This window comes from Oenanthe melanoleuca, chromosome 1, assembly GCF_029582105.1.
Source record: "Oenanthe melanoleuca isolate GR-GAL-2019-014 chromosome 1, OMel1.0, whole genome shotgun sequence".
In the NCBI taxonomy this organism is placed as follows: Eukaryota; Metazoa; Chordata; class Aves; order Passeriformes; family Muscicapidae; genus Oenanthe; species Oenanthe melanoleuca.
The window spans coordinates 24,777,291-24,804,987 of NC_079333.1; the positions used below are offsets into that span (position 1 = coordinate 24,777,291).

A 27,697-nucleotide genomic window follows, 5' to 3' on the forward strand; every position below is an offset into this window, starting at 1 on the left:
ACTTTTTCAAGAGGACATTTGGGATTTTCACTGCCATCCAAAAACTGCTGTTTAAGGAAGTTAAAAAGGACCCCCCTGAGAGCATCAGCTCTTGTTTTCCTGTTCTTTCCCACTGGTCACTCAGGCCTTGCTGGTGAAACACTCAGAGCCAGTTTTGCAAAAATATAGTGAAGAAACCTTGATGCAGCTCAGGGAGGTGGCACTTGAATGCCAGGTGCCAGTGAAAGACAGAAGAGACCATGGTTTTTCTCTCTGAGATGAGCATAAGAGTCAGTAGAAGAGACAAGGCTATTGACTCCCAAGTTTCCTCCTTGAATAAATTAGACGCCATGACATCCTTGGATACACTTTTTGTTGTTGGGTTTGTCTGCTTTAAAGGCTTAATTCAGATGCCCTCAGGCAGCTGCAGCTGAAGGCAGTGTGTGCTGGGAGCTTTTTTTCTGTGAGAAGGCAGTGAGTATTTAGCCCAAAGGTTTTGTACTGAGGCACAGCAGGTATCCAGTAATGCTGGGCTCCCAGGGATGGGAGAACCTCGCTCCTCCACTGACTGCAGGACATTCCTATCAGTTATTTGCAGAACTAGGAAAAAGACCTTACCATTGGAAGGTTGTAAAGAATAGACTGCAGAAGCAGGAGAGCTCCAAATGTGTTTTTGTTAGTGAAATGAGAAAGGCTGTAATAGCAAGGAAATTAAATTATACTTGCCAAAGTGTCGCTCACCATCAATGTAAGATTTGCCTACCAGAGGAAAGGAAGTCTTTATCCACCACCTCTGTTTGAGGGACTGTGAAAAATACCCAACCAAAACCCAGCTGCTTTCAAACAAGAGTTTGCTGTAATCATGTACAGTGTATCCCACTGTTAATGGATCCGCCTAGCACTGCAAATTCAAGGTATGATTGCATCAGCTAATATTTTTCCTGCCATTCTCTTTGGTTTGAAGTATCACCTGATTCATTTGGGTTAGATAGGAGAGACAATTGCCGGGAAACCAGCGCATAACTCCAGAAGGGCGCCTTGCTCATTACATTCACCTTTTCCAATGAAATATCCATACAGTTCCTATGTTGGATCATGTCATCAGGATACTGCAGAAGGGTGTGCTTTCATTTTCCCCTTCTATGAGCCCCTTGAGAGGTACCAGTGGCTTTCTAAGGAACTCAGGTCCTTATGGATTTTATAAGCCATGGGAAACCTCCAAGAAATAAAAGCTCTTTATGGTTTCTGCAGTCACCAGGCATAGGTACATCTCTCAGCAATTGCAGGAGGTGTGCTTCTTGTGTAGAAAGGAAACACAGATGGGCAGCCCTTCTGTGAGATTATTAACATACTGGTGGTAAATCTAGGACCCAGTGGGTGCTGGGAACCCCAGGGTCATTGCAGACTTGCAGAGAAACTGTCAGCTTCCTCATGACCCACAGGAATTTTGCCTGCTTCTGGCCTACCTTTCTGATGCCCTAACTCCCAATGAGTGTTTCTTCTCTCTTTTCAAAGGTGAGCATGGTCCTGTCCCAGCATCCTGGGCCTCCTGTGCTGCTGGAGGCAGGGAACAGTGTATACAGTGCTCCTCACATGGCTGCCAAGGGAAGGGTATGACCTGGTAGCAATAAAACTAGGGCTTTCCCTCAAAGCCTCCCTGAAGACTGAAACAGGGGTAGGTATGAGCTGCTAAATGGAACTAAAAATAGACAATCTCTTCTCCAAGTAGACCAGGGATCCTGGGAAGAAGAGGCCACATTCTTCATTGGCATGTAAGAGAGTAGGCTGAAGTACAGAAAGGAATAACAGCTACTAACTAGAAGACAGCATTGGCATGAGAACAAGTAGACAAAAATAGGCTATGAAAAAATGTGGGCTTCAAATCAGAAACAAGTTTCCTTCTGTCAAAGTGAAGTTCTTGAATAACCAGCCAAGAAAATTCCCAATGACTTTAGATGGACTGTGATAAATTAACAAGAGGGACTTTATGACTCACTGTTTGTCATTGCTGGGAAATACGATGATGACTAGGAGATCCCTTCTAGCCTCACATTCCTGCTGGTATGATAACAGAGGAATCTGTGTAGGGTGCAATAAATGCTGAATCACTGAATGCTTCATCTAGCTTCCTGACAGGACAAAGTCCCTTGTACCCATCCTATCTGCAAGAACCTCCAGGAAAAAAAAAATCCTGATGTAAATGATTGTGCTCTGGCAGCACAAAGCATGCAGCTATAGATGCCTGAGTTAGAAGAAAACCAGCTCACCTACAGACACCTCTACACAGGGGAAAGGCAGTGGCATGGGTGTAAAAGAAAGGAACCCCACTGTAAACACTGGGAGGTACAAATTCCAAGGTGAATGTGCTCCAGCAGCTTCAAGACATAATCTTAATGAGAGAAAGAAACTCGTGGAACCATGTGGCAGTATCCCAGGCACTTGCTCAGCCAGGTGTGTGCAGGGATCGATCAGGTCCATAGGAAATGACTGTGTCACGTAGCAGAAAGTTCCTACAGTTAACATCAACCACTAAGCCATCCATAGTTCTCCTGCTATGCCAGGATCCACAATTCTTTTGATGATATTTTTCCCTGTCTCCATGGAGTTCCCCAAGGCCAGCAATCAGGATGCAGCTTACACTGATGGGTTTGGTGCCTCACAAATAGACAGCCACAGATTTGTTGTTCTGGCTGTAAGAGCAGACCTTGGGTTAACAGGAGCAGCTGGCAATTCAGCAGTGCAGAGCTGGAGATAGAGGCCAAGACAGCCCTCAAAAACTGGACAAGGTAAGAGATAGGCCTAGTTTCTTGTCTCAGGAGAGCAATGCTGATCAGGAGGAGAGCGCTTCTCCACAACCCTCATGGCCGCCAGGAGGACTTCTCTAGAACTTCTTCCAGACCTGTGGAGGTCATGTACAGATATAGGTTCACCCTCACCTACTCAAAAAACTGTAGCACAGCCTACCTGGAGTTGTAAAGCCCCTGACTTCTGCTCCCCACTGTGCCACAGGACTGTCTCCATGCAGATGTAGCACCATTGTACAGCCACTGTGTCCAGGGATTGCATAATCTGGTTACTCTAGGCAAAGGACACAAGAAGGTTCTCTCTCTTGCAGTACTTTCAAATACTCATTATTTCTTGTAACTGCAACCGGTATCAAAGATCAGAGCAAGAGGTTCCCAGAGATTCCAGCTGCTAATGCCAGCACAAGGCAGCGGGGAAACTTCCACACCAATGGTCAGAACCCCCATACCACTGAACCTGTCATAATCCCTCTCTGCCATAGCTAACAAAACTCTTTTCATCTTTTTGTCTTTTATTTTCTTGGTTTTTTTAAACCAGGCAGCTGAATCACAATTAAGATCAATTTTGTTATTTCCTAAGCAGTGGCAAGCTGATGGGTAACAGAGGCAGACTGAGTCATGGCAGGTGGCTGTGGCACAAGACCCTCAAGGCTTCCTTGCCTTCCTGCCTCTTGCCAAGGCTCACCAAGCAGGCATGGAGAGAGATCTCATCCTGGCTGTGACATGACCCTTCCCCTAAGGAGCCATCAGCAAGGAAAGAGCCCAAAACTGAACACAAGATTTGAGGTGTGACCTCACCAGTGCTGACTATAGGGGGATGATCACTGCCCTGCTGCTCCTGGGCATTATTACACAAAACACAATGCTCTTGGCCTTCTTAGTACGTGCATCCACAGGCTATGCAGTTTTCAGGTGGTGGCTGCTGGTCACCGCACAGAAAAGCAATGACCTCAAATTCCAGCAGTGTTTCCAAACAAACCCTAGGTTCAAAGTCCTCTGGAGGGTTTTTTTGCATTCACTAGTGGATTTAAAGTTAATTTTTATATCAGCCACTTCCAGGTGGGCTCATGGTTGGTAATTTCCTTAGATTGTGCTGCAGTATTTCCCAGCCCCAGAGCAAAGTGTTATTCTAAACACGTTTGGGGGTAGGGAGAGGTTTTGACCCATATTTAATAGGGTCCCTAGAACGTGCTTGTCTCCCCTCTTGTCCCAGTGGGCAATGCCGTGGGATGTAGTTGGTGTTCGCCAGCACACCCGACATGGCAGCAGCAACACCTGCTGCAAGCGCTGCAGAACTGCAGGCAGCTGGCAGGCGATGGGGACAGAGATCTCGAGTCCCACTGCAGGGAGCTGCTGGGCTCCTGGGTTTGCCCTGCAGAAGCAGGGGACCCTCCCAGTCAGTGGGTTTCTCCCAGGCCAGAGATGTAAGTGCTCAGACAGCTGTAAAAGAAAAACTGAAATAATGATTTCTATTAGCAAAAAGTGATGACCAAAAAAAAAAAAAAAAAAATTACACTCTGTCTGGTGATTTTGGTGATTTGCCCTACACGCAAGCTTGTATGTAAACTGCAGGGGAAAAAAGGTAACATCAGTGAAGGGAGAGAGAAGTGAGGGATTTCACCATCATAAAGGGTAGTGGAGAGGGCAGTACTAATATGCTTTGTTCAAAACCAGATCTGGGATTCCTGACACCTGCTCTTTTATTAAAGCCTTTCTCCAGAAGGTATATATTGCACTGGGCATCAGGTCTCAGCATACTGAACTCCTGTGGAAGCAATGATAAGCTCAAATGCCATGATAAATACCCCCAGAAAGGCACACACACTGGGTTTACTGTTCCTGGTGTTCTAAGATAAAAATTAAACAGAGCATATTAATTTAAACAAACCTTATTCCAGACTACATCATCCATACAAAGACAGAAGGGCACAAGACCCAGAAATGAAGGTAAAAGAAGAAACCCCTTTTCAGATCCTCCTTTACAATGGCTAGGTTGTCTTTCCCTTCAGCACTGACCTGAGTCTCACCTACAACAATGCACCTGAAAAATACAAAATTCAAAGACACCTCCATGGACATCACATCTGGACTCCATTTTCTCATTCAGAGGCTACAAAAAACCCACCAAAACCCAAAAGTTTGTGATGCACACCCTATTCCAAAGTCCTTGCTTTGCTTGGAAGCAGCCCACCCCAGGTGAGTGGCAGCCTGCAACCGCTTCTGGTGTCTGTCTCCCATCCTAAGCTGGGGATGATGCCAGTAGGATGCTCTGCTTGGGCAGCCTCAGGAGGAGTCCTCTGTTGGTCCATATGAAGTGGTGTGTAAGAAGCAGCAGTTGTTTCTGAGGCAGGATACTGCTCCCTGCCAGTGTGAATCATGCAGGTCTCACAGGTAAAGTTCTCTGAGGAGATAAGTTTGGGCTCTCACAGACCCCCAGCCCCTGTTTCTCCACTGCTGGCACTATGATGGACAGAACTGCCGGCTACCTGCGGGACACAGGCACCTGCCCAGAGTAGCCAGCACAAAGCCACCACCACCACCTCCCTGAGTGCTGCCAATCCCCCTCCCAGCCAAACTCAGGCTGCAGTAACAGCTGACCAGGCTGGGGCTGACACTGCAAATCTGGAAGGGGCAAGGCACATTCCCCAGAAGGATGTGTGCTTTTAGCATTGCTGAAAACATGCAGTGTTGCAGGGGTGGGAGGGCACTTGCCTTTGGGGCAGGGGTGCTCCCAGTTACACAAAAGTGGGTTTCAGATCGTCTTTGAAATTCACTACAGGCTGGGTCCTGCCGTGGCGCTCAGTCTGGTGATTGTCACAGTCCATGGGCTCTATGTCCATGTCCATGCTACTGCTGTCCAGGGAGCCACGTGGGCTCTGGAAGCAAACCTTGCAGCAGGGTCGGTGGCACCCATGAAACATCTCCTCAGAGCTGCTGCTGCTGGAGTCAGAGTCTGGGTAATAGTACAGTGAGTGCAGGGAGGGCTCAGCGGGTCCCCTCAGGGTGCCCTCCCACCTCTGCTGCTCCTGTGGGATGCATGATGAAGCACCCTGGGACTCGGGCCATCCCAGCCATCCCTCTGGCTGGAGGCTGGCCTCCCTTGGGATTTCTGAAGGGGATGGTGCTGGAAGGTGAAGGAGCCCTCTGCCAGCCATCTTCCCTCCCGTTCCCAGGGAGTTATGCGCTGACTCCCCACGACCCCAGCTGCCAACCTCCTTCACCCTGCAGCTGGTATGAGAGGTTACAGGTCCAGGAAAGAATGTGGAGGCAGGGGGCAATGTGATCCTCAGATGATGCTTTGCCAGGTAGCGTGTGTGAATGCTTGGATAGCCCTCCTGACCCACCCATGTTTCTCCCTGCTTGCCTGAGGTGCCTTGGTTGCCAAATGGGGGCCCTGCAGATAAGGCTGGGCTGTAGTTTTTGGCATCCAGGCTTAACTCTTGCAAGATTTCCCACAGCTTATTGCTGTTTACATAGCTGACTTTGGGGGACGACTCCCAGGCTACACCAGCTGAGCTGTCCTGATTTGGCTGCTGCCCTTGCACTGCAGGTGTCCCACACTGTTGGACCTCTTTCAGGCCACATTCAGTGCTGTCCCCTGTATTAAAAAGCAGCATCTGGGAGCAAACAGGCTCCCGGGTTGCATGTTTCTGGAGGGCCTGGGCATTGCTGCCAAGAGGTGATGTGCCCAGCAAGCAGCGGGGCAGCCACCCATCCCTCTCTGGATCTGGGGGGCAGCAGTCCCCTGGTGCATCTCCAGGCTGCCCTGAGCTCCAGGTACAGGGAGCTGCTGGCAGCGCACGGGGGTCACAGCTGCTCTCCGCAGACATCAGCCTCATCAGCTTCTCCTTGGCACTGCTCACTTGCTCCTGCAGGCTTTCAATCACGGCATTTTTCTGTGTCAAACAAATAAGTTAGTCAAGTGGGGGTGGGCAGAGAGGAAGAAAACACTGCCAATTTGGAAGCAGGCACTGCCAGAAAACAAATCACCCCTCTCTGCATGGCAAGAGCCACAGTGGCAGCATGTGTGACTTCAGCCTCCCCTGCAGCCCCCAAAATGTGTGTGTGCAAAGAGGCACACTGGGCAGGCAGCTCTTCAGACTGGGGTGTTCCCATGGAGTGCAGGTGAGGGAGCAGGAGGCTGGAGCCTTTTCCGGGACAGAGCATCTACCCTCTAAATGTTTTGACAAGGCTGTGGAAACGAGGCTATCTTGCACTCCTCCCTACAGAATTTTTTAAGCCCTCCAAATTATGCCTAAATTGTGGTGCTTTGGAGTGTGACAAAATAAAGCAGCTCTTCCCTTCAGGAAGGGAGAGGCTGGTGAGGGATCACCAGTGTGGACAAAGGGCTTCCCCCCCGGCAAAGCCTTCAGCCCACAAAAGGGAAGGGGAGAAGCTGGAGAAGGGGAGCCAGCAGAGCCCAGTACCTCGGTGAGCAGCTGCTTCATAGAGTTTTTCTCTCCTATGAGATGGTAGAGCTGCTCTTCGCTGTACACAGAGTGGCAGCTCCTGCTTGGGCTGGTGAAATATTTTGCCATGTGGCTCATGGTGTGGCTTTCTTCTTCAAAGGCTTTCCACTGCTTGAGCTGGGGAGTAGAAAAGGATGTTATCCACAGAACCCCAGACAACACAGCAGGAGGCAGACACAGCTCAAGCACGAAGGAGACAAAGGGAGGAGAGGGGGAGACAAAGGCAGGGTGTGATGGGGGAAGCAGAGACAGCCAGCTGGGCGAGGAGCTGCAATGTCACTTGGAGCTTCCCACCCATCTAAGCCCTACCTTGTTCCTGGCTCCAGCTTTTATGCAGGAGAAGGTCAGTGCCTGGCTGCACTGAGACTGCTGAACACACTGAAAAAGCCCCCTCCCTCTTCTCCCCACTCCCTGACTCCGTGACAGACAGTGTCATGCATGCCCCCTTATCCCTGAATCATTGGTGACAAGCTGAAAACCAGCAATGTTTAGTATCTGTTTTCTTATCTAATGTCTGCCTGGAAGCCTTGTGCAGTCCAACTCCAGCTGTTTATTGATCTCAGATGAACCATAGAAAAGCAACCTTATTAGGAAAAAGAAGGTAATAAATTTATCCAAGTTAAATAAAATATTCAAGGGCCCCAGGCTCCCACAGAAAATGGTACACAGAGAGTGCAAGTACAGCTCATCAGCTTCTCCACCCTCAGTCCAAGAGACCTGGTGCTTGGCAGAGCATCACCAGCAGGCCTGGTGCTCCCCAGAGGAGGTTTGTACCCTTGCTCCCAAAGGCTGCTCATCTAAGGGCTTGGGGCTCTGCAGTTACACTGCCTCACCTGGGGCAGGAGGGGACATCTGGAAATCATCCCAACTGTCCTGCTCATGCAATGTCAGATGGAGCAGCCTGCTCATGACTATGTTCAACAGGGTCTTGAGTATCTCTAAGGATGGAGACTCCACAACCTCTCTGGGGATTCTGCTACAGCGCTTTACAACTTTCACAGAAAAAACTCCTTATGTTTCCTTATGTTTAAATAGAATTTCCTGTGTTTCAGTTTGTGCCCATTGTCCCCTGTCTTGTCAGTGGATACCACTGAACCTGGCTCCCCCTTCCCTATTCCGCCCCCATCGACATTTATATACATTGCTGAGATCCCCTGAGCCCTCCCTTGCACAATGTGCTTTCTTGAGCTTCACCTCTTCCTCCCTTTCTCACCTCATGTCCTTGAGCCCAAATATCCCTACAAACATTCAACTGAGTAAATAACTGTTTCCTCTCTCTCTAACAATGGGAGAATTATTCCCATTAATATGGTGGCCAGGCACACCAGGCTGCTCCTGGAGGATACAGGAAGCAGAAGTGCCTAACCTCAACACCACAAAAGGCTTCCTTTAAACACCTCCTCACTTGCGGCAAGGCCCAGCTTCCTTCTCAAAAAGTGCAGAGGAGGACAGCCTTCCCTGGGGACCAGCAGCAGCAAAGAAGTCTCTGAGAGTGGCTGGGCCATCTGGATCGTCTGCATTAGCTCCATCCCTGCCAGTGGCAGAAGCTCCTGGTGCAAGCGGACATGTGAGGTATGAGGAAAGGACAATTGCACAAGGGACAGATCCCATCACCTACATGGAGCAGGAGGAGGAGGCCAGTGGCTGCCTTGCCTCATGTGTGCTGTGTGCATGGCTGCCACCTGTGGCACGTTCCTGCAGGAGGATTTCTGAGCAGCAGTGCTGCACTCCTAGGAGCCTTTCCAGGACACAAAGGGGACAAGGGACAAGAAAGCTGGAGATGGACATTTACAAAGACACAGTGATAGGACAAAGGAGAATGTCTTTAAACTGAAAGAGGGTAGGCTTAGGTTAGATATAAGGAAGAAATTCTTCACTTTGAGAGTGGCGAGTCCCTGGAACAGGCTTGCCCAGGGAAGTTGCAGATGGCCCAGTCCCTGGAAATGTTTAAAGTCAGGCTGAATGGCACTTTAAGCAACCTGGTCTGGTGGGAGCTTCCCTGAGAAAAGCATGAGTGTTGGAACTAGATGATCTTTAGATCCCTTCTCATACAAACAATTCTGTGATTCCTTGAGACTCGGGGAACTTGACTGGGGAAGCAGAACCACCAGGGTGGGGTGGGGTAGGGCTTGGAAAATGAGCTGTGCAGGTGAGTCCAAACATTTGGGGAAAAAAAGCAGGAAAATGAGTGCAATGATGCCCACAGCTGCTGTTGTTAAAATGTGCCTGTGACCAGCCAAGCAACTTGACAGAGGTGACAGCATACCTGTGGGACAAAGATGAAGCAGTTGATCGTGGTTGTGCACACAAAGATGCCTCCAGAGGTAAAACCAAACAGCAAATTGTGCCAAGTATGGAAGAAGCGGTGAATTAAGCAGGTGGTGCCAGCAGCCAGGAAAACAAGGTTGACTCCGACGATGAGTGTCAAGGACTGGTTGACTGGTGAGGAGCTGACATTGTCAGTCAGACCAGCCAAGTAGGTCCCATATAGCAGGAGGATACTCTGGAAACAGAAAAAGGAGGTTTCAAGAATATAAAAAATTACAGCCTGATGGTGTCAATCCCCACCTTGCACCAAGCCTGGTGAGCTCAGATACACTCAGCGCAATCCTAATTAATGCTCTTTGATCTATAATGCAGGCCTTGAACATGTGGTGGTAATGCCGCGGCAAATGCCCAGCATGGTGCTGCAGGCCAGCAGTGGGGCTGGGTACACAGGGCAGGAGCGAGGGCACTGATGGGCACAGGGGGTCCCAACCAAATGGCATGAAGAGTCAGGAGTCAGAGGTCAGCAGATGCAGCCACAGAGCAGGGGATGGCTAGAAGAAATTGTGAAAACTGCCCCTTGAGCAGCATGGAGCAGGAGAAGCAAAGGCAAACAGACAGGAGGCAGAGGTCCCTGCAGGGATGCAGCAGTGGGTGCCATCAAGGACCAACAGCATACCTCTGAAGGAGCAGGAAAGAATTCCAGAATGAATTCAAAGAAGAAGGCAAGGAAAAATGGAGGTTTAGACTGGAGGGAAGAGGATGTACTTGGTGCTTCTTTAAATAGCAATAATCCAGGAAACTACCAGGTACAATTATTTTCCCTTCCCTTTGCTCCTTTCTGACCCCAGCAGCAGGGAAGGGCACTACAGAAGTGGTCTGTACACAGAAGCTCTCCCTCCCCTTGAGCAGAGCAATTGTTTCAGAGCAGGATGTCTCACCACCCTGCTCTTCAATGGTCTCATGCACGTATTTTTATTTTTCCAGCGTGCTCAGTATAGAACTACCCAGCAGTTTAAGCCTCTCCTTTTCTAGGTGACACTAACAGGAAACACCAAGTATTTTTTTCCTGTTTCCATAGAGCTGAGCATGGTGTGCCTTTAGGATCATTTGGAAATACCATCAAACAAAGTCCCAGCTCCTGCAAGACCTGGAATACAGGGAATATGACCTACATTAATCCTGTGCTACCCAGTAAGTGTCAGCCTTTTACTAAGAGTCATTATTTAGGCATCAAGAAGTGCTTTGTGACACGAGAGGCAGATTTTTTTTAGAACCTTCTGAAGCCCTTTGTGCTGTGGCTGGTTGATGACTGTTATGGCCACTGCTGGGGTTAAGGTTTGGAGGGACACAAGAAAGAGAGGTTCATGTGCAGATCTCTGGTGAATCTCCCAACTTCAGAGCAGCATAAAGTCTCAGGGTGATGTTCTAAGAGTGAAACCTGCCTTGCTGGGAACTAGGCCGGGGCCTGACCCTGCTTTGTAGAATCTGTACTGGATCACAACCATGTCCACCATGAGGCACCTCCAAACAGCCTGAAGGCAAGCCAACCCCTAATCCCTGAGCAGGAAGAAAAAGCACAAAAGTCCCATTTAAATTCATACATCTATCTGGGACAGACAACAGCACTGCCATCTCATAAACTAGGACTCTCAGTAAGCACAGGAATAAGAGGCGTGTTTGTTTGTTTGTTTGTTATAAACTTGAACAGAGGACTTTGCTCCTAATTCCAGGCATGTCCTTGGCAAGTCATTTCTATTCATTGCTCTGTGCCAGTAAAACCAGGATAGTACACTGTCTTCCCAAAGGGCTGAGCACATTAGTGCTGTGGATGCTAAGAAGTGCTATGCACACAGAGATAAAGCTTATTGTCACGTTAGTGTAAATTCAAACTAATTCCAGAGAAACCACCAAGGAAGTACTCTATAACCCCCAGTAAGTAGGAAGGAACAGGGCCAGATTCAATGCAACATTAAAAAGATTACTTGGAACTGATAATAGGGATGTTTTATTTTCAAAAGGATTTTGTAAGGGCTGTAGGCAGAGACATTACCTCTCTAAACCCTAACACAAACTGCAGGCAAAATCAGAGGTGGAGGCACAGCACTGAAAGCCCAGGTAATGCCTAAAATTCCCTAACATCAAAGGACTTTTAAGGACAGTCCCGATTAGTGTCCTTGAAATTAAGTGCAGAAGGACTTTCCTATGTTGTGAGGTACCTTTCTGCTCTTTCTACTATGATTCTGGGTAGATGGTCAGTGAGTATTACATGGCAGTGAATCATAAAGGAAGTGCCTGTGCTGCACACAAGATTAAGCCATTTCCAAAAAAAAAGGCTGTGATCTCACAAACTTCATCAACATCAGCTTTCTGAAATGTGTCCAGCTTCTGTCATACCAGAGACACAGGAGACCGCAGGTAATTACAGTGATAATTATACCGACATAGTTACATCAGTATTAACTAACACTGCTGGAAAAAGACTGGCCATGTGCAGAGATTGACCAGTGAAAGTGCACCTCAGAGGTATAATTAACCTGATAAGCATCCTGTAAAGGTGGGGACCAAGCACTTGTCATCAGCACGTCACAGGATTCAGGGGCTGAGCTGGTGTGCCTTGGCAGTGGCCATTCACTGGAGCCTTTAAGGAAGGAGTGTGATATAAAGAATAAGATGTCAGTTTCAAAAAGTGGGATGGATGAAGCTCAGGGGCTTCCTGAGAGAGATCTAGAGAGACTGTATGTGCACATAAAGGAGATGGTGAGGGAAGGAGAAAGCAGCTAGCAGGACTCTTACACTTCCCAAGACGGGAAGGGCTGGAAACAGGATGAAAAGGAGTAGCCAGGATCTGCAATGGGCATGTAGCTTGGGAGGGCAGTGAAATGACAAATGCTGTGAAACAGTTCAGGCTGAAAGAAAGAGAGGAGGTGAGATAAAATGCAAGAAGTAGTCAAGAGGTTACATACCTTAAACCCTAAAATGAGAGCAAGCCAAAGATCGGAATAGAGCGATGCGCAGGACTGGACCCGGCTCACGGAGCATGTCATGCCTTTCTCTGTTGCCTACAAGGCAAGGGAAAGGCAGAAGTGAAGGCTGCAACCTGGCAGATGGAAAGATGCATCTAAGCTGGTCTCCTCTGTAAATTTCTGAAAGGAGAGGTCAAAGCTGGTGCTACCAAGTGCAGAGGCTTAAAATGAGAAGATTTTGGCATTCTGTTGCCAACAGGGCTGGTTAAACACTTCTCTAAAGCAGACACCTAGAAGCCCTCCTGTGTCATGCAGGTAATCTGCACAGACCTGGAAATTTTGCAGTGGACTCTCATCTCTGTAATAGACCAGACATAAACCAAATCCAGAGTTCCCAGAAGGTTTTCTGCCTCGTTTTTCTTTCTGTTTACCAAAGACCACCTCCAAATGCCTGGCCATCCATCAACTCTGTCCACAGACCTCAGATAGGACACAGCAAAACCCTGCACCACCCCTCCTCATCCTTTTACCCGCAGTGCGATGCTGAGGCTTTGGAAGCACTGGACTGGATCAGAGAACACCCATGTCAAGAGCAAGACAGTGTCTGCCAGCACCAATGCTGCCACCATCGCCAGCAACTGCAGGTCCTTGATAATCTGCAAACACGCAAGAATTAACAGTTACTATGGGGAACAAATGGACAACAATGACCTCCATCCCCCTTGGGTCCCTTTCTGTTGTTTCTTTCAAGTGACATGTCCATCCTGCTACTTCACACAGAGAGGTGTCTAGCACCTACATTTGAGTTGGCCACAAGATCCCTGTCTTCAACTCCAAAATTCTTGGAGACTTAATCAGGCTTGAAGGTATGTATAAACCCTGCCTGATGGTGTGGATAGCAGGTAAATGCTATGACAGAAAACAGTTCTTCCAAAACAAGACTATCATCCCTCATGACTGTATCACCAGCAGAGACATAAAGGGCAGAGAAAAACAACTGGTAGGATCATAATTTTGCAAGTTTAACACAGATCCTAGTGTGAAACAGCAGCCCTTGCTGGCACCCAGTTCCCCTGCAAACCCTCTTGTCCCATCTTTCATCTGAGACCTACTTTTTTCACTGCTGGAAAGTGACCACTGGAAGTTGTAAGTGCGCTTTTTTGTGCATGAATTTTCCATTTCCCTCCCAGTTGCTGAGTACTCATACTTAAGTTCTGCAGAGGTGTGCAGAAGCACACCCTTCCTGACTTCAAGAACAGATTGGATCCATTCGGGGATGGCCTCACATCACATGCTTTTGAGGACACCTGGTTTATTTTCATCCCACAAAAACAACCAGCCCACACCTGAACACAAACACTGGTATGAAGTGTAATGAAGGCACGTGGCCAATGTAAAATGAAAACATTGCTCAGTGATGGGGCTGGGACTCCACCGGGGAAGGAGCAGCCTGGCAGGGCACCTACTTACCTGTAGAGTGGAAAAGCTCCTGCCTCACTCTGCAGGAATAAATGAAGGGCCCATGCCAAGCCAAGTGTAAAACTAGACCTGTGATTGTGGCATCCATCCCTGTCTATGCCAGTTTTATCTGCTAACCCACACTGTGTTGGGACTTGCTGGTGTTTGCCCTCCATGGAAAGTCTGTCACCCTCCATTCCTACCTCAGATGCTGGGTACTCACCACCCGCTTGTCTGGCACCCGCTGGGTGAACACCTTGTAAAGCCTCCAGCTCTTCCCCAGGACAGGGCCAAACACCAGGGAGGTCCCCACACACAGCAGGCACAGCCTCACCTGCCAAGGGGTCAGAGAGAGGGGGAAAGCTACAGCTGGGCTGTGGCTTTCACATACTCAAAGAGCAACCAGACATTTTCTGTCTGAATGGCCTTTGCTGTTTTGCAAACCACATCTGGTGAGGCTGTGGGTGAGATTTTTGGCTGCAGAACAGATCTTCATCAAAATGCTCACCTGAATAAGCTTTTCCATTGAGTGTCCAGATGGCAGGCTCTGCTCCTTAATCCCAAAGAGGTAAGCACTTGTGTAAGTTAAGCTACTGCCCAGCAGCGTCACAATGTTGAGATTGGGGCTGGACATCTTCACAATCCTCCAGGAAACAAAGCAGGGAATTTTGTGACAGTTACTGAGCATCATGACTGGCAGCACAGGGGTGAGGGCCCTTACAGGGATGATGGTGGTCACAAGGGATGCTGACACACTGTCCACCCCCAGCCTGTGCTGTTAACTGCTGCTCCAAAAGTTAGGCCATTACTCCACGGTCCCATTCTCTCCCCTTTCTTGCTGGAGTGCTTCACAATCCTCCAAGTATTCATTTAACCCTATGCCAACACTTCTGATGCAGAGGAGCAGAGGTGGAAAACCACACCAACACAGCCCAGGGTGACAGTCTCCAGCAGTAAGCTTTGGGTGCAAAAGCTACATGTGCTCCCAGGAACAGGCCCTTCCCACTGCTCCCTCCTCTGAGAAGATAACTCCACACTCAGCACAGTCTGAACTTCAGGAAGCTGCCAGCAACGTTCAGGTTACAGTCTCCCTTCTGTAATTTCACCTCATCACTCATAATCCTGTAACTGTATTCAGGGAGGGGAGAATCAACCCACTGATCTCTCATTACCTGCCACTGTTGCCCAGCAAGCCCATCAAATGAAAGCTGTACCTCCTGCCATCCCCCTAATAGCTCTGCCCCTTTGACCTGCTACCAAGTCATTACTTTTCTCTCTCTTTGAGCTCCTTCCTGGCTTGCTGTCTTGTAGTCACAAAGCCTGGGGCTCAACCTGTCTCTCTCCCTCCCTGCCTTCCTCACCATGTCTCAGACCTTGGGGAGAAAGATATTCACCAGCTCATGCTCTTAGCTGCAGTTGAGAAAGGTCTCCTCTGCCCTCCCAGGTTATGGAGGTAGACCAGTATTTATTTAGTGTGGAGCAAATAAACAACATTCATTACAGCACGTTCTGAGAACATCAATTTAAGTGGCCACTGAATACAACACCACTCAGTAAATGAAGTGCTTCGGACTGGGATGCATTTGGGATGCACGTCATGCAGCTGCTGCAGTGCAGCAGGCACAGGGCTCCCAACACAAACCCTTATAGCTCTCCTGATTGCACACTGGTTGTCAGGAATATTAAATTCCTTAAAGCCACCAGAGAAGTCAAAAACATCAGTCCAGGCTGCACTCAGATGTACACCTCTGTGCGAAACAATGGCACATGGAGAGCAAAGGCTTTGCCAGGTGAAGTCTGCAAGAGGGATGTATCCCTGGAGGAGGAAGCAGGTGAGACACAGAGGGACCAACGACACTGAGGAGAAGATGGCAAAGAGGCAGCAGAGACATCCAGAATTGCTGAGGAAGGCTCAGCACTGGCTGAGACAGGTTGAGCTATGAGGAACTGCCAAGACTTCTGCTGGATTTATGCTGCCTTCAGGGGAGCAGGACTTTTTATCTCCTCTGTGCAGACTGAATAGCACCAAAAAAGTCTACACTTCACCACCAGCTTCTCTCACCAACGGACATCATATTCCCCACCAATATGAGCAACAACCAAGAACAAAAAGGGTTATTAGTATCTTCAAAGTATGAGTAGCCCAACAGCAGGAAGGACACAATGCACTGTGGGGAGTATGATGGCCTTGCTATGGAGTGTGCTGCTCAGAGCAATGCACTCAAGCATGTGAAGCAGAAACGAGCTCTCTTTTTGCCCACTCCTGTTGATGGTTTTATTGAGTAGCACCTCCAGGATGAGATCATGCATCACTGTCTGTGCTGGAGGGCACCCATAGAGTCATAGAATCATTAAGGTTGGAAAAGACCTCCAAGATCATCAAGTGCAACCTTTGACCAACTGTTACCACAAGAACTAAACCATAGCACTAAGTGCCACATCCAGTCTTGAACACTTCCAGAGATGGTTACTCCAGCACTTCCCTGGGCAGCCTGTTTCAATGCTTGACAACCTTTTTGGTGAAAAATTTATTCCTGATGCCCAACCTGAACCTCCCCTGATGCATTTACTGAGGCCATTTCCTTTCATCCTGTCTACAGCTCCCTGCCTTGAGGAGGAAAGGAGCAGTCCAAACAGGACAGTCTACACCAGTGATCAAAACTCTGTGTGATGGAAAAAGCTGCAACATCCCTGGCATTAACCTTGCTTGCCCTATGCTGCTCCTTCAGGTTTACACCCTCCTGATCATCAGCTGATCATCAGATCAGAGCTTGGTCCTGAAGGAGCCTGACTCTGCTACTCCAGCTCAGGGGACATCTCCCAGGAGAAAAGGGATGCCCTTACCTGTTTTTCCTGAAGCGAATTGTGAAGATGAGAAAGAAGAGTGCTAACAGGACTCCTCCAGTCAGGAATGTCCACACAACTCCCAGGAGACCACCAGAGAAGGATGGGGAACTCTTCATACTGTGGTCAAAAGATGTCTGCAGGAAGCAAACGGGATAATGAAGACGAGGACATTGCTGGGGCTCTTAGCAAAGGAGGTCCCTACTCCAGCATGATCACTCCCACAGTTATCCTGGTCAGCCACAAAACGCAGCTCCCAGTAAGAAGACACTCTGGCACCAGACCAAGTCCTGCAGATAGGGCCACTGAGATGTATGTGGGCAGGATGTGTGCTGAGTGCTCAGGAGGACATGGCAGTCCAGGAGGCTTCTTCTTATGGCCAACTAGCCAAATCCATAATGAAGCTGTACAAGTGATTCATAAACCTCAGGCAGCCTGGCCTCTGGGACACGGGAACAAGGACACTAGTTCCTCTCTGTCTTCTGGAAAGAAATCTTTAGAGAAAGGCCCTGTCGTGCCGCAGTTGGTATTCACACTTCTTTAAATGCTTCTTGGCTCCCACCCTTACCGCTCTCCGCAGCAGACAACTGACCAGCTGGTCCCAGGTAGATATCAGCTGAGAACTGGCTTTTGAGGGACACTCCCAAAGCGGGTATGATGGAAGCACCTCTCTCCATACACTTTATGGGTTTAAATCTCCATTTAAAAATATTCTCTGCTATCTCATTAACATAAAATGGATAAAATTATCCTACACGAAACAAGAAACCTACTTCCACTGCTGATCTAAAATGCTCCAGCATTTTTAACAGTGTGTGCATGTGTGGGTTACCGACTTATTTTTTTCCATAAAGAAAGCATCACTTTTATAAAAAGTGCTGGCATATCCCCTTTAAGGGAGGTTTGAGCTGGGATTACACACCTCCTCATTAACTTCTTGGGTGCTGAGTCCTTTCTCAGGTATTCCTGCATGCAATTTCTATTGCAGAAGACTACTTTTGCTAGCAGTCTTGACACTAGCAAAGACACTAGTGTCTTTGACACTGCCTCAAACTCCCAATTTTTACTTCAAGGTATGAGCTATTTCTTCTTCCAACCTTGCTAGAAATAAATCTTCAAGCAGAAGAAAGGCATTAGTTTAGAGCCAATGCGTCATGTCCCCCTTCCCCAGCCAGGCTTCATCTCCTCTAGCCGAGCAAGAACAACACACAGCTTGCAGAATTAAAGCCACCACATACTTCTTGAAACAAAAACGTGTCACATGAGCACAGCTGATCTGCAGGCTCCTGGCAGCTCACATGCTGGTGCCATGCTGGTCACAGGGCAATTGGGAAAGGCAAACCCTCGTCTGGGAGAGACATCCAGCTGAGAGCTGCTGCTGGGATACAGCTCCATACATATCTCAGCCTCACTTTGCAGCAGCATGGAGGGATCCCTGGGGGAATACTCATCTCCCTCCTGAAAGCTGCTTCCCACTTCCTCTTCCCTCTTGCTTTTCCCTGGGGAGTCTTATGCCTCTCTGGGAAATGAAGATCACACCACATGGTGAGATGATCAGCCAGGTCAGTCCTTTGCTTACATCAGGGCTCCCTGTGTAAAAACCCCGTCATTCTGCACAGATCAGGCCCATCCTACCCCCTTGCCTGGAGCTGACAGGGGTGGTACAAGGCTGTAATGACATTCTATTTCTGTGTCCTGCCTGCTTGAGCCCAAGAGTAACACCTGGCTTTTGCCGCTGAGGTTAGCAGCGCAAACTCAGAATTCTGGGGCTTCTGCACTTCACTCCCAGATGCACCCACCAACAAAATCTTTTCACCTCCAGCTGCTGTCAAAAGTATTACTGCACCCTATTCACAGCAACCACCCAGGAATCAGAAATACCCCTTTGATCTCCACCTTTTCTCTCCCACACACCTTCCCAACATGACTGCTATTTCCGTGGATGTTGATGCTACTTGAAGTTGATGGAGCGCTTTGTTAACTGCTGAGAGGAGTAAATCCTGGGCCTGGCAGTGGGACTATTAATTGTAAGCCAGCTGCCAGAGCCAGAACAGCCAAGCAGCTTACAGTCTCTTAATTAAGGGCCACGGTTGTGCAGGACGTGATGGAGAGCCGAGTGGGCCAAGCCTTGTGGCTCCATCCAGCAGCCTCACATGGTGCCAGCTGCAGTTGAATGCTTCCCAGTGTCATTTCTACCACCTTACCGATGGAGGGAGGAAGGTACCATTTATTACATATGATGAATTTAATTAAATCATGCTCTACTCATATTTCAAAAGCACTTTCAAGTTATAGGGGACAGGAAAGATCAAGGGCAGATGGGGCCATCTCAGGCCAATCCTGAGCAGCTGGCTAACACATGGAGGGCTGTTTGACATGACTTGCTGTCATGGATGCTTTCTCCCCTTCTGGATAACTGCTGGGTGTGTCTTGGAGGCCAACCAGGTGACAGTGTGCTGCCTTCAGCTGGACTGGGATTGCTTGGCAGCCGCAACCCCCTCTTCATCCCTCCCCCAAATCTACTTCTGCAGAGCAAACCTCATGCCCCAGAGCACTGCCCTGTATCCATACATCCCATTGCATCCATACATACCACTGTCACAGTGCAGAGCTCCTGCAGCACCCTCTGCTGCTGTTCCTGGCTGCCAAAACTGGAGCTGCCATCACAGAGCTCAGAGCAGTTGAATCCCGGCTCCATAGCACATCCTCAGCTGTCATCTAGCCATACCTCTGCCCTGCTGGAAGGATGAGCATTGGCTTTCTCCAGCAAGAAGAAACTTTTGGCACACACCACATCCCCCCTGTTAGCAGGGAAGGGTCTGAGGACAGCCCAGGGCTGAGCTTACCCAAAGTGATGTGATGCACATCCAGAGCCAGGATAGGGAGTGCCCCCGGTAGTGTCCCTCCAGGTGCCCTCTGCAGTGAGGAAAGTCAGCTCAGGACCTGGGCTTCCACAGAGCACGGTGCTACACCACCCTGCAAAACAACACCTGTGGAGGATGACTGTGGCCCCCAGCCCCTAAATCCCAGCTGGAAGCTCAAATGAGGTGCTGTGCTGGTCCAAGAAGGAGCACGGCACCCTGAACCCACTGCATCTTTCCTTCGCCAATGCATTTTCCTGCACTGGAGCAATTTCAGGGTCATTTTGCAAGTACCCTCCTTGTGCTGGCAGTGACGGCTGGTTTCATGGAACATCCCTTTCTTCCAGCAAAAAACCAGCGAGTGAAGACAACAACAAACAGCAACAAGTGATGTCAGTGCTTAACAGGACCTACACCCAGGCCTGGGCAAGCCCAGTGTTTGGCCCGAGGTGCAGCCTGGCTACCTGAAGAGCTGGCTGTTTATTAATACTTAAAAGCCTGACACATCTGTGCTCCCCATCCCTCTCAGTGCTCTGGCTGCCAGGTTTTGTCCCTGCCTGCTCCTTCTCCCTTTGCACCACCTTTGCCTCTGTTCCCCCTTTCATTTCTCTTTTTGGTGTGGATTTTAATAGGCTTCATTATCATTTTAGACATGAGGTCATACTTATCCTCAAGCATCCTTACTCAATTACCATTGTCACCAGGTTTAATTAGCTTCCAGTGCACAACCATAAGCAAGTCTCCTGTCGTTAGCAGCTAGGGAGGAGGCACAATAGCTTGCTCCCTATTTGCTCCTAACAACAGGTGGGAGGAAAAAAAAAATTATCCCTATCATGATCCTCAGGGCTGCTCCCTGGCTGAACATCACCCGTGCCTGGCTGATGCTCCATCCTTCCCTGTTGCTACTCCTGACTGACACTTTGATGCCCTCTCCTTCCAAATCCTTTCTTTGGATAAACTCCTATCACTAGGTGAGCAAAGAAAGAGTAAATTAAAAAGAAGCATGGTCACCAGGACCTGGTCTGAAACCTGATGTTTGTCACAAGGCATAACTGGGATTCAAATGCCGGAAAAGCTACAGGTGTTGCTCTCAGCTTGAGTGTAAACTGATTTTTTAGCTTTAGAGTAGTTGCTTATAAGTCCCAGGGCAAGCGCATCAAGGTGAGTGGGCTACTTGTCCAAAATTAGTAGACCCACCTCTGAAGCAATAACCCCTTCTGCTGGCAGAAGCCTTTGTGTACTGTAGGTCCAGGCACCAATCTGCCCCTGCCAGAACTTACCCCAGCGTGAGATCAGCTTGCTGTATTCTACAAACACAGTATCACACATCAGCCAGACTGAAGATTTTACACACATGGTGTGTAAAGACATGGTTTTCAAGAGTGCTGAAACCACCCAGCTCCATCAAGCTTCCTCCTCTCTAGCTTGCAGCAAACCATGGTGGTGTTTCCCCTCTCCAGCCAGGTCATCCTCTGGGAGTTTTCATGCCCTCCATAGCTCAGGCTGAGTGACTGGAAAAGATCCATAGCTGCAGAAGATATCTAGCTGCTGCAGTGAATGCTAGGATTGCTACAATGCTGGAAGTGCAGTGGTGAGGAGGAGACAGGCTCCAGCTGAACAATTCAGAGACCAATGGACAGTGTAGAGGGACTGGGTGGGGATGGGGGTAGGAGAGGGACACTGAACCTTTGATGCTAAGAAGACCTGAAGGTGAGCAGTGCCCAGCCTCCAAGGGGCTCAGCTCCACCCCATGCCCTCAGGTGAGTTTAAAGACAAAAACCCCTATAATTTCTTGTAACCTTCTGCCATGTCAGAGGGGGAACACACCTGGCAGGTGGACCACTACCAAGGCTGGCATGAGGCCAGCAGGCACAGACTTCCTGTGGCTCACAAATGGAGATGTTACCAGGTGCACCAATTCAGCCCTCATCCACCCGGGAGGCCACCCCTTGGAGGAGGGCAGAAACCCCTCGAGGGTCTCCCCAGCCCCCACCCCTGTATTCTGCAAACAGCTCCCACACAATGTTGATAACAAGCCGAGGCCAATTAGTGTTCATTAGTATGCAGCAAAGCAAGCACCATTGCAGCGATTGCTGAAAGGCAACAGGCATTTTCAGTCCAGCTCCTGCCTCTTGCGAGAGCTGGCAGGAATGCTTCTCTATAACCTGGAGACGATCCAAAGGGGACCAGCACTTTGCGGGGTCACTCACCTTCAGAGGGAGGCTGGGCAATCGTTGTCAAGATAGCAACACAGGTAAAACCCCACATCCTTAAATGTAAGGGTCTGTTGAGAACAGAGATGTGGTGTTTGGTTTTTTGGGGGTGTTTTTAAGACCAAAATCCCAACAATTCTGATAGATCAATTCCACACCAGAATTGGGTTGGAAGGGACTCAACATCTCTGCTTGCCTTGCTCTCCCCTTGCTGCCCTTGGTCTCTGTGGACTTGTACCTGCCGGCTGTCTGGGACATGGTGAAGAGTACTTGGCCACAGAGGATCATCAGCTTGCACACGGACATAATCCAAAAAGGCAAAAGTTGATAGGAAACAAGTAACTAGACCACATGAAAAATATTAGCACCACCATCTTCTAAGATAAAAGGGAAGCATTGACTATTAAAAACAGTATTTGGATAAAAGCAATTTGTGGTCATCTCAATGGTTGATCTCCAGGCCTGGAAAACCTGTTTCCTTAGATGACTGAGACCCAGGAATACTTAGTATAAGATCACTTAGGTTGGAAAAGAGCTCTTAGATCATTAAGTTCAACAATTAACCCAGCACTACCAACCCCTCCACTAAATCATGTCCTTAAGCATGATCTCTACATGTTTGTTGAACACTTCCAGGGACAGATACAAAATCATAGAATCTCAAAGGCTGGAAAACACTTCCAAGATCACTAAATCCAATATCCAACAATGCTGAGTAACTGCAGACTAGCATGCAAATAGCCCTCAAAATAGATGCAGTTGATGTCATCTAAATGCACCTCTTGACTCTTGTCAAAGTTTCTTCTTCCTTTCCAAAACATTTCTTTTGGAAAAAAAACAGAGGAAAAAACCATTCAAAGAAGCTGAAAAATTGGCACACCAAGTATAGACTCAGAACAGGCAGAATGAACTTTTCACCCCAACAGGTTCATTTTGATGTAATGTTGAAAGAGAGGCTTCTTCCAAAAGGTGACATCACTCCTCAGTGAATCAAAAGGTGGAAAACCGAAGATGTCAAATCATAGACAACAGAACAATCACATTCAGAAATTTGCCAGTCTTCACAAGCTCTGCCATCCTGTCCGGTCACACCAGTCCTGATAGAGAAATCTGCAAGGAGCACATGTGGAGAAACGTCTGCTAAGAAGAACTTTTGGGAAGGTGGCTGTGTGGCCAGAGGCAGAGAAGAACAGCTGGGTAGAAGGAGCAATGTGCAAACAGCAGAGCCATTCCTGCTGCCTCTGGACAGGAGCAGGAGACTTTGGTCTGCTGCTGCCAGTCCTGGTCGGAGATGGAGTTCTGCTGGTGTGGAGCAGCCTCAGCTGACAGGATGCTGCACACCAAAAGCAGGAAATCATCCAGATAACTGTTCCGGCAATGTGAACACTGCAGGATGGGGTTTTGCAATTCAGAAATCTGGCGCTTCTGAGACAGGCTCCTTCTTTTTCCTTCTGCTCTTCTTGTCCAACAAGATCCCTTCTTGTTTCACCTGAGAAACTTGCAATATTGCCACCCCCAAGGCGATCAAAAAACGTCACAAGCCAGACTTACTGCAACACCTCCTGTGATGAAGCTACTTAAAAACTGCAATTTAAAACACATAGCATATCTGAAGATGATTTTTAATTTATATTTAAAACTTCAGCACCTACATTTTCACGCTTTCCCTTGTAAACACAAAAGGAAAAAAAAAAAGAAAAACAAGAAACCCTGCTTATCACATCATCTTAAAACCTGGGTTACAAAGGCTCAACCCCCAGGAACACTGGGGTGCTACAAAGTTGTCACCCTTCTTCTCAGCAACTATCCTGACCAGGAGTTGCACGACCTGCTGTACACAAAGGAGGGAGATGCAGGATAAGGTGCTTCTAACTCTGCATGCATAGGGAGCTTGCTGTGCAACTGAAACCTGAAATTTTGTGTTGACTGAAACTAGGTGTGATTTTCAAGCCTCCTACCATTTTGGAAAGCATGTCCCAATATCATGAAGGCAATAACTTCTGAATGTTGATCTTACTGCTTATCTGTCCGGTGTAGCTCTCTCAGCTTGGGAGGATGGCACAAAGTTGGCACATTTAGCTCTGCCTCTAGACTTTTTAACTTTGTAAGTGCAGGTTTAATACCCACATGGCTTTTTTCAGTTCTGTTGTTTACATTTTGAATTAAAGAAACCTCCGTGAAAAAACAAAAAACAAAATAAACAAACCACATTACATTTTTTGAACTACCACACAGTCCTGTGAGGAGCTGTCTCACATTTCTCCAACTAAGGAGCTGATAAGGCTTTTAACTCTATAACCATAATTGCTATACAATGACAGGCACATAAGAAACAGAATAGCATGGAGATGCTCAAAGGAAGGAAAATTAGGAGGGAATACCAAGAGGCATAGGGAGCATGCCACAGATGAGGCCAGTATGACCAGAGATGATGCAGAGGTAAATCAAATCCTTGGAGCTGCCAAGGAGTGACTGCCACCCAAAGATCTGAGCCCTCCCTCGTGTCCAGCACATGGATGAAAAGCCTCCTCCAAGTAGCTGGGAGTCCAGGGGTTGGGATCCCACCACCCCTTGTGCTGAGCTCATCCCTGCTTGGGCAGGTGGCCTTGCAGGCTCCTCACACAGAACCAAGCAACAGCAGGAAACAGCCATAAAAGTCTTTACAGCTGAATTTTTGTGACCCCAGGTGGAAGCTTACTTCCTGCAGCCAGTGAGAGAAGCAGTGGGGTCTCTGTTGCAAGAGAGAAGCCTCACCACTTGGGCCCAAAGAGGGCATAGCTGCCTCCCCCAGAAACAGGCAGGCTCTGAGAAGGAGCAGTGCTGCTCCCTTGCCCTTTCTATGTCCAAGGCTCTACCCACAGCCAGAGGCTGGGGTGCATAATGCCCCACCAGCTGTGCTGCATGGACAGAAAGGATACACAGAGGCTTTTCACCACTTTGGGAAAAATCCTGGGTTTCCATTACTCCGTAACAACTTCATCAACCATTTAATTTATTACTGCGAGACCACACCTGTAAGTGTTGTTCTGTCTCCATGGGACAATTTCCTTGCTTGTTCCCAAGCCCTGGGTCAGGAAAGGCTCCCTCCCATGTGCTGGGCATGTGGGCAGATGACCTGAAAGTGGGATGGCAGGGGCTGCCTCTCCAGAAACACACAGCCAACTTCATGCTGCACTGCACCTTCACCATGAAAAGGCAGAAGTGGTCAGGGCTAGAGGGCCAAACTGTGTGGCCACCATGCCCCATACCCACAGAAACACAGCTCCTGCCTGCCACATTGCCAGGCACAGCTGAAGAGATGGTGGTGGTGTGCAAATATCCCCAAGCATCTGCTTCACAATTTGGCCTGGTAGTTGCTGCAGGCAAACAAACCATAAGCCCCCCTTGTCTGTCAGGCTGGTTAATCCTGAATCCCCGCTATGGATCACACCCACATCCCTGCCCCAGAAAGGCTGGCTCCTTGACACAGGACAAGGAGGCTGCAGGACTCCATTGTAGCTGTGTGACACTCACATTTTTCCACCAGGATGCTGATTCAAGGCGTTGTGACTGGAGCAGCATTACCAAGTCTCAGGGCTCTGCGCCCATTCCTGGTGCCTCTGTTGCCTTTATACTTGCTCCCATCCATCCACATTACTTGCCTCAGAAAGCTGTCTTTTCCCAGGCAACTCTCATCAAATACTGCTACTTTCTCCTTTGGGCATGTGCCCCAATATGCTGCTCTGAGGCACAGCTCAGCCTTCAGCACCACTGTTGGAGGCTCCAACATCCCTTCCTTCCATCAGCTCCCTCTGCCTTCAGCCTAACAAACAGGAACATGCTAAACAGCCTTACAGGAAGGTGTAGCCTGCAATTTTTTTCTGTCTTAACTGTACCATCTTTAGAAAGCCACCATGAATAAGAGGTAAAAAAGCCTGATGATTTAAAATTTTGATTTACAAGGGAGATCTACCTTGTGGTTGTGGTGTGTATGACTTAATTAAAAGCAGAAGCTCACCCCGACTGAAGCTGTTTGCTCCTAAGCTATCAAATGCAGGAGAGGAAGAGACCTCAGAAGGAATATTTCCATAAAGTTCTGTTTTGCATTAAACAAATGCCTTCAAAAGCTCTCCCTTTCCAGAGCTGGCAGAAAGCTTCAGCTGCTCCTTCGTGCAATCAGATACCATCCCCTAACACACCCGTGTTTTCACCAACAGTGCTAGGATGGCCAGACTGCAAAGCCACACAGCCCCAACCATGGGGAGAGCTTCTAGTCCCAACAAGGTCAGCATGTTTGTTCTCTAATTAACTTTTTCTTTTAAATTTGGCAGGATTTTGGAAATCAAGTGACACATTTAGTCCTTAAAGAGGCAGGAAAACAGAGCACTACATCTCTTTCACTTTACCCCTGATGACCGAGCAGCAGGGAATATTTTCCCCTAGGAGACAGATTTGACTAAAGGCTCTGGAAGCCAGAGATGTCCATGGCTCCTTTGGCCCCCCTCCCGAGTACCACAGGCTGCCAAACTGCACCCAGTGCTGCCCTGCTCAGGCTTCTAGTCTCTCTGCTGGGCAAAAGAAGCCCCCCGAGGGCAGGGCCACAATAAAGTTTCTATGAGGTCAGCCAGCCTGGCTCCCTGCAGATAGCGGTGAGGCTCGCTCAGGGGTGGAGAGGGGCAGTTCTGAAACTGGAGGCACAACCAAACCCATGTGAAAAGTGCTACTTCTAAACTGTGTCAGCACAGGGTCCGCAGCAAGAGCATATCATGCAGTACCCCGGCACCAGGTGGGTGAGGTGATGTGGCAGCTGCGCCAAGGCTGCATTAGAAATACCAGTTGCAACTCAACACTGGCAGCTCCCGGTTACCCGGGATCTGGTTCCCTTAGCCTCCTCCCTGCCCCTCTGAGGATGCAGAGCACCTGTGGGGCAGCGGAAAATCCAGGTCTGGGTCCATGAGCTACCCCTCCCTGAGAGGTGACCAAGTCCCTGGGAGTTGTGTCATGCTCAACTCTGGCAGCCAACGAGGAGCAAACAAGCTGGGTCCTGGAGTGTTTCCTGCGGGGCGAGGGGGGGTGAATCTCACCCCTTAGAAGCACTGTGAATCCAGGGCACACGGGTCCCTCCCTCTCTACCCAACAGGTTGCTGCACTGTGGAGTCGGTTGCAACTTCTCCCCGTTTTGAACTCTGAAAGGCTCACGGCTCGCCCAAGTAACAGCAGTTTGGTTAGCACAAACTGACCTAGCGCTGCAGCTGTGCATCTTTGCATCCTGCAAGGCAGCCCTTTCCCATTACCAGGTGCCAGCAGACTCCCTCTCCCACAGGCGCCTTCCGAGGGCTGCTTGGAACCTTCGGGACGGTGTTTTCTGGAGAGCTACAAAACACGGGCCGAAGCCAACCCCGTTTCGAGCTCAGGGGTGCACTCCGGGCACAGCCAAGCCAGCGAAGGGCGAACGAGGAGCTCTGCATCCGCCAAAAGCACGCCCAGTGCTGCAGGACAGGGGCGTTCGGGGGCTGCCAGCCCATTCGGCGGCCAGCTGCACCCGCAGCACGCCGCAGGCTGTGGGGAAAGATGCAGGGGAGCAAAACCACCAAAGCGAACAGCGCCAGGGCAGGAAAGCAACTCGGGGGGTAACCTGGGCGCCCTCGTCTCAGGCATCCCGCTCGCAGCCCCGACCACAGCTGCCGGCCCCTTTCTCCCACAGCGCGCCCGGCGGAGCCCCCGACCCACCTGCGGGGACAGCACCCGTACTCAGGATATCAACCTGCGGGAGCCAGGCAGGAGTGGCGGGGCCGGGGCAGGAGCAACCCCACAGCCGCCGTGGAACGCGGACCTCGGCACCGCCGGCCGCCCCTCAGC

General features: G+C 49.1%; 1 protein-coding gene across 2 annotated transcripts; it reads right to left on the bottom strand.

Annotated features, from left to right (window-relative positions):
• Nucleotides 1-4,612: 4,612 nt before the first annotated feature.
• Nucleotides 4,613-27,697, bottom strand: GPR156 (G protein-coupled receptor 156). Of its 2 annotated transcripts, none has more exons than XM_056494451.1 (11): nt 27,569-27,697; nt 19,632-19,761; nt 19,379-19,523; nt 16,786-16,922; nt 14,450-14,585; nt 14,165-14,275; nt 13,014-13,139; nt 12,484-12,579; nt 9,519-9,755; nt 7,211-7,369; nt 4,613-6,679 (listed from the first exon to the last, which is right to left on the bottom strand). In XM_056494451.1, exons 3-11 carry the CDS (start codon nt 19,481-19,483, stop codon nt 5,519-5,521), a joined length of 2,268 nt encoding a protein of 755 aa, XP_056350426.1. In that variant the 5' UTR covers nt 19,484-19,523; nt 19,632-19,761; nt 27,569-27,697; the 3' UTR covers nt 4,613-5,518. The 2 variants fall into 2 exon arrangements, with proteins under 2 accessions (XP_056350426.1, XP_056350418.1); XM_056494443.1 differs by having other exon boundaries at nt 19,379-19,520; nt 27,569-27,692.

What these genes read in the sequence shown, in the direction of transcription:
- GPR156 (XM_056494451.1), bottom strand. Translation starts at nt 19,483, where the DNA reads ATGGAGCCGGGATTCAACTGCTCTGAGCTCTGTGATGGCAGCTCCAGT. An exon ending in AGCTCTGCACTGTGACAGTG is followed by an intron (nt 16,923 to 19,378) that starts GTATGTATGGAT and finishes TGCTTCCTGCAG; the next exon opens with ACATCTTTTGACCACAGTAT. An exon ending in GCCTCAGCATCGCACTGCGG is followed by an intron (nt 12,580 to 13,013) that starts GTAAAAGGATGA and finishes CTTGCCTTGTAG; the next exon opens with GCAACAGAGAAAGGCATGAC.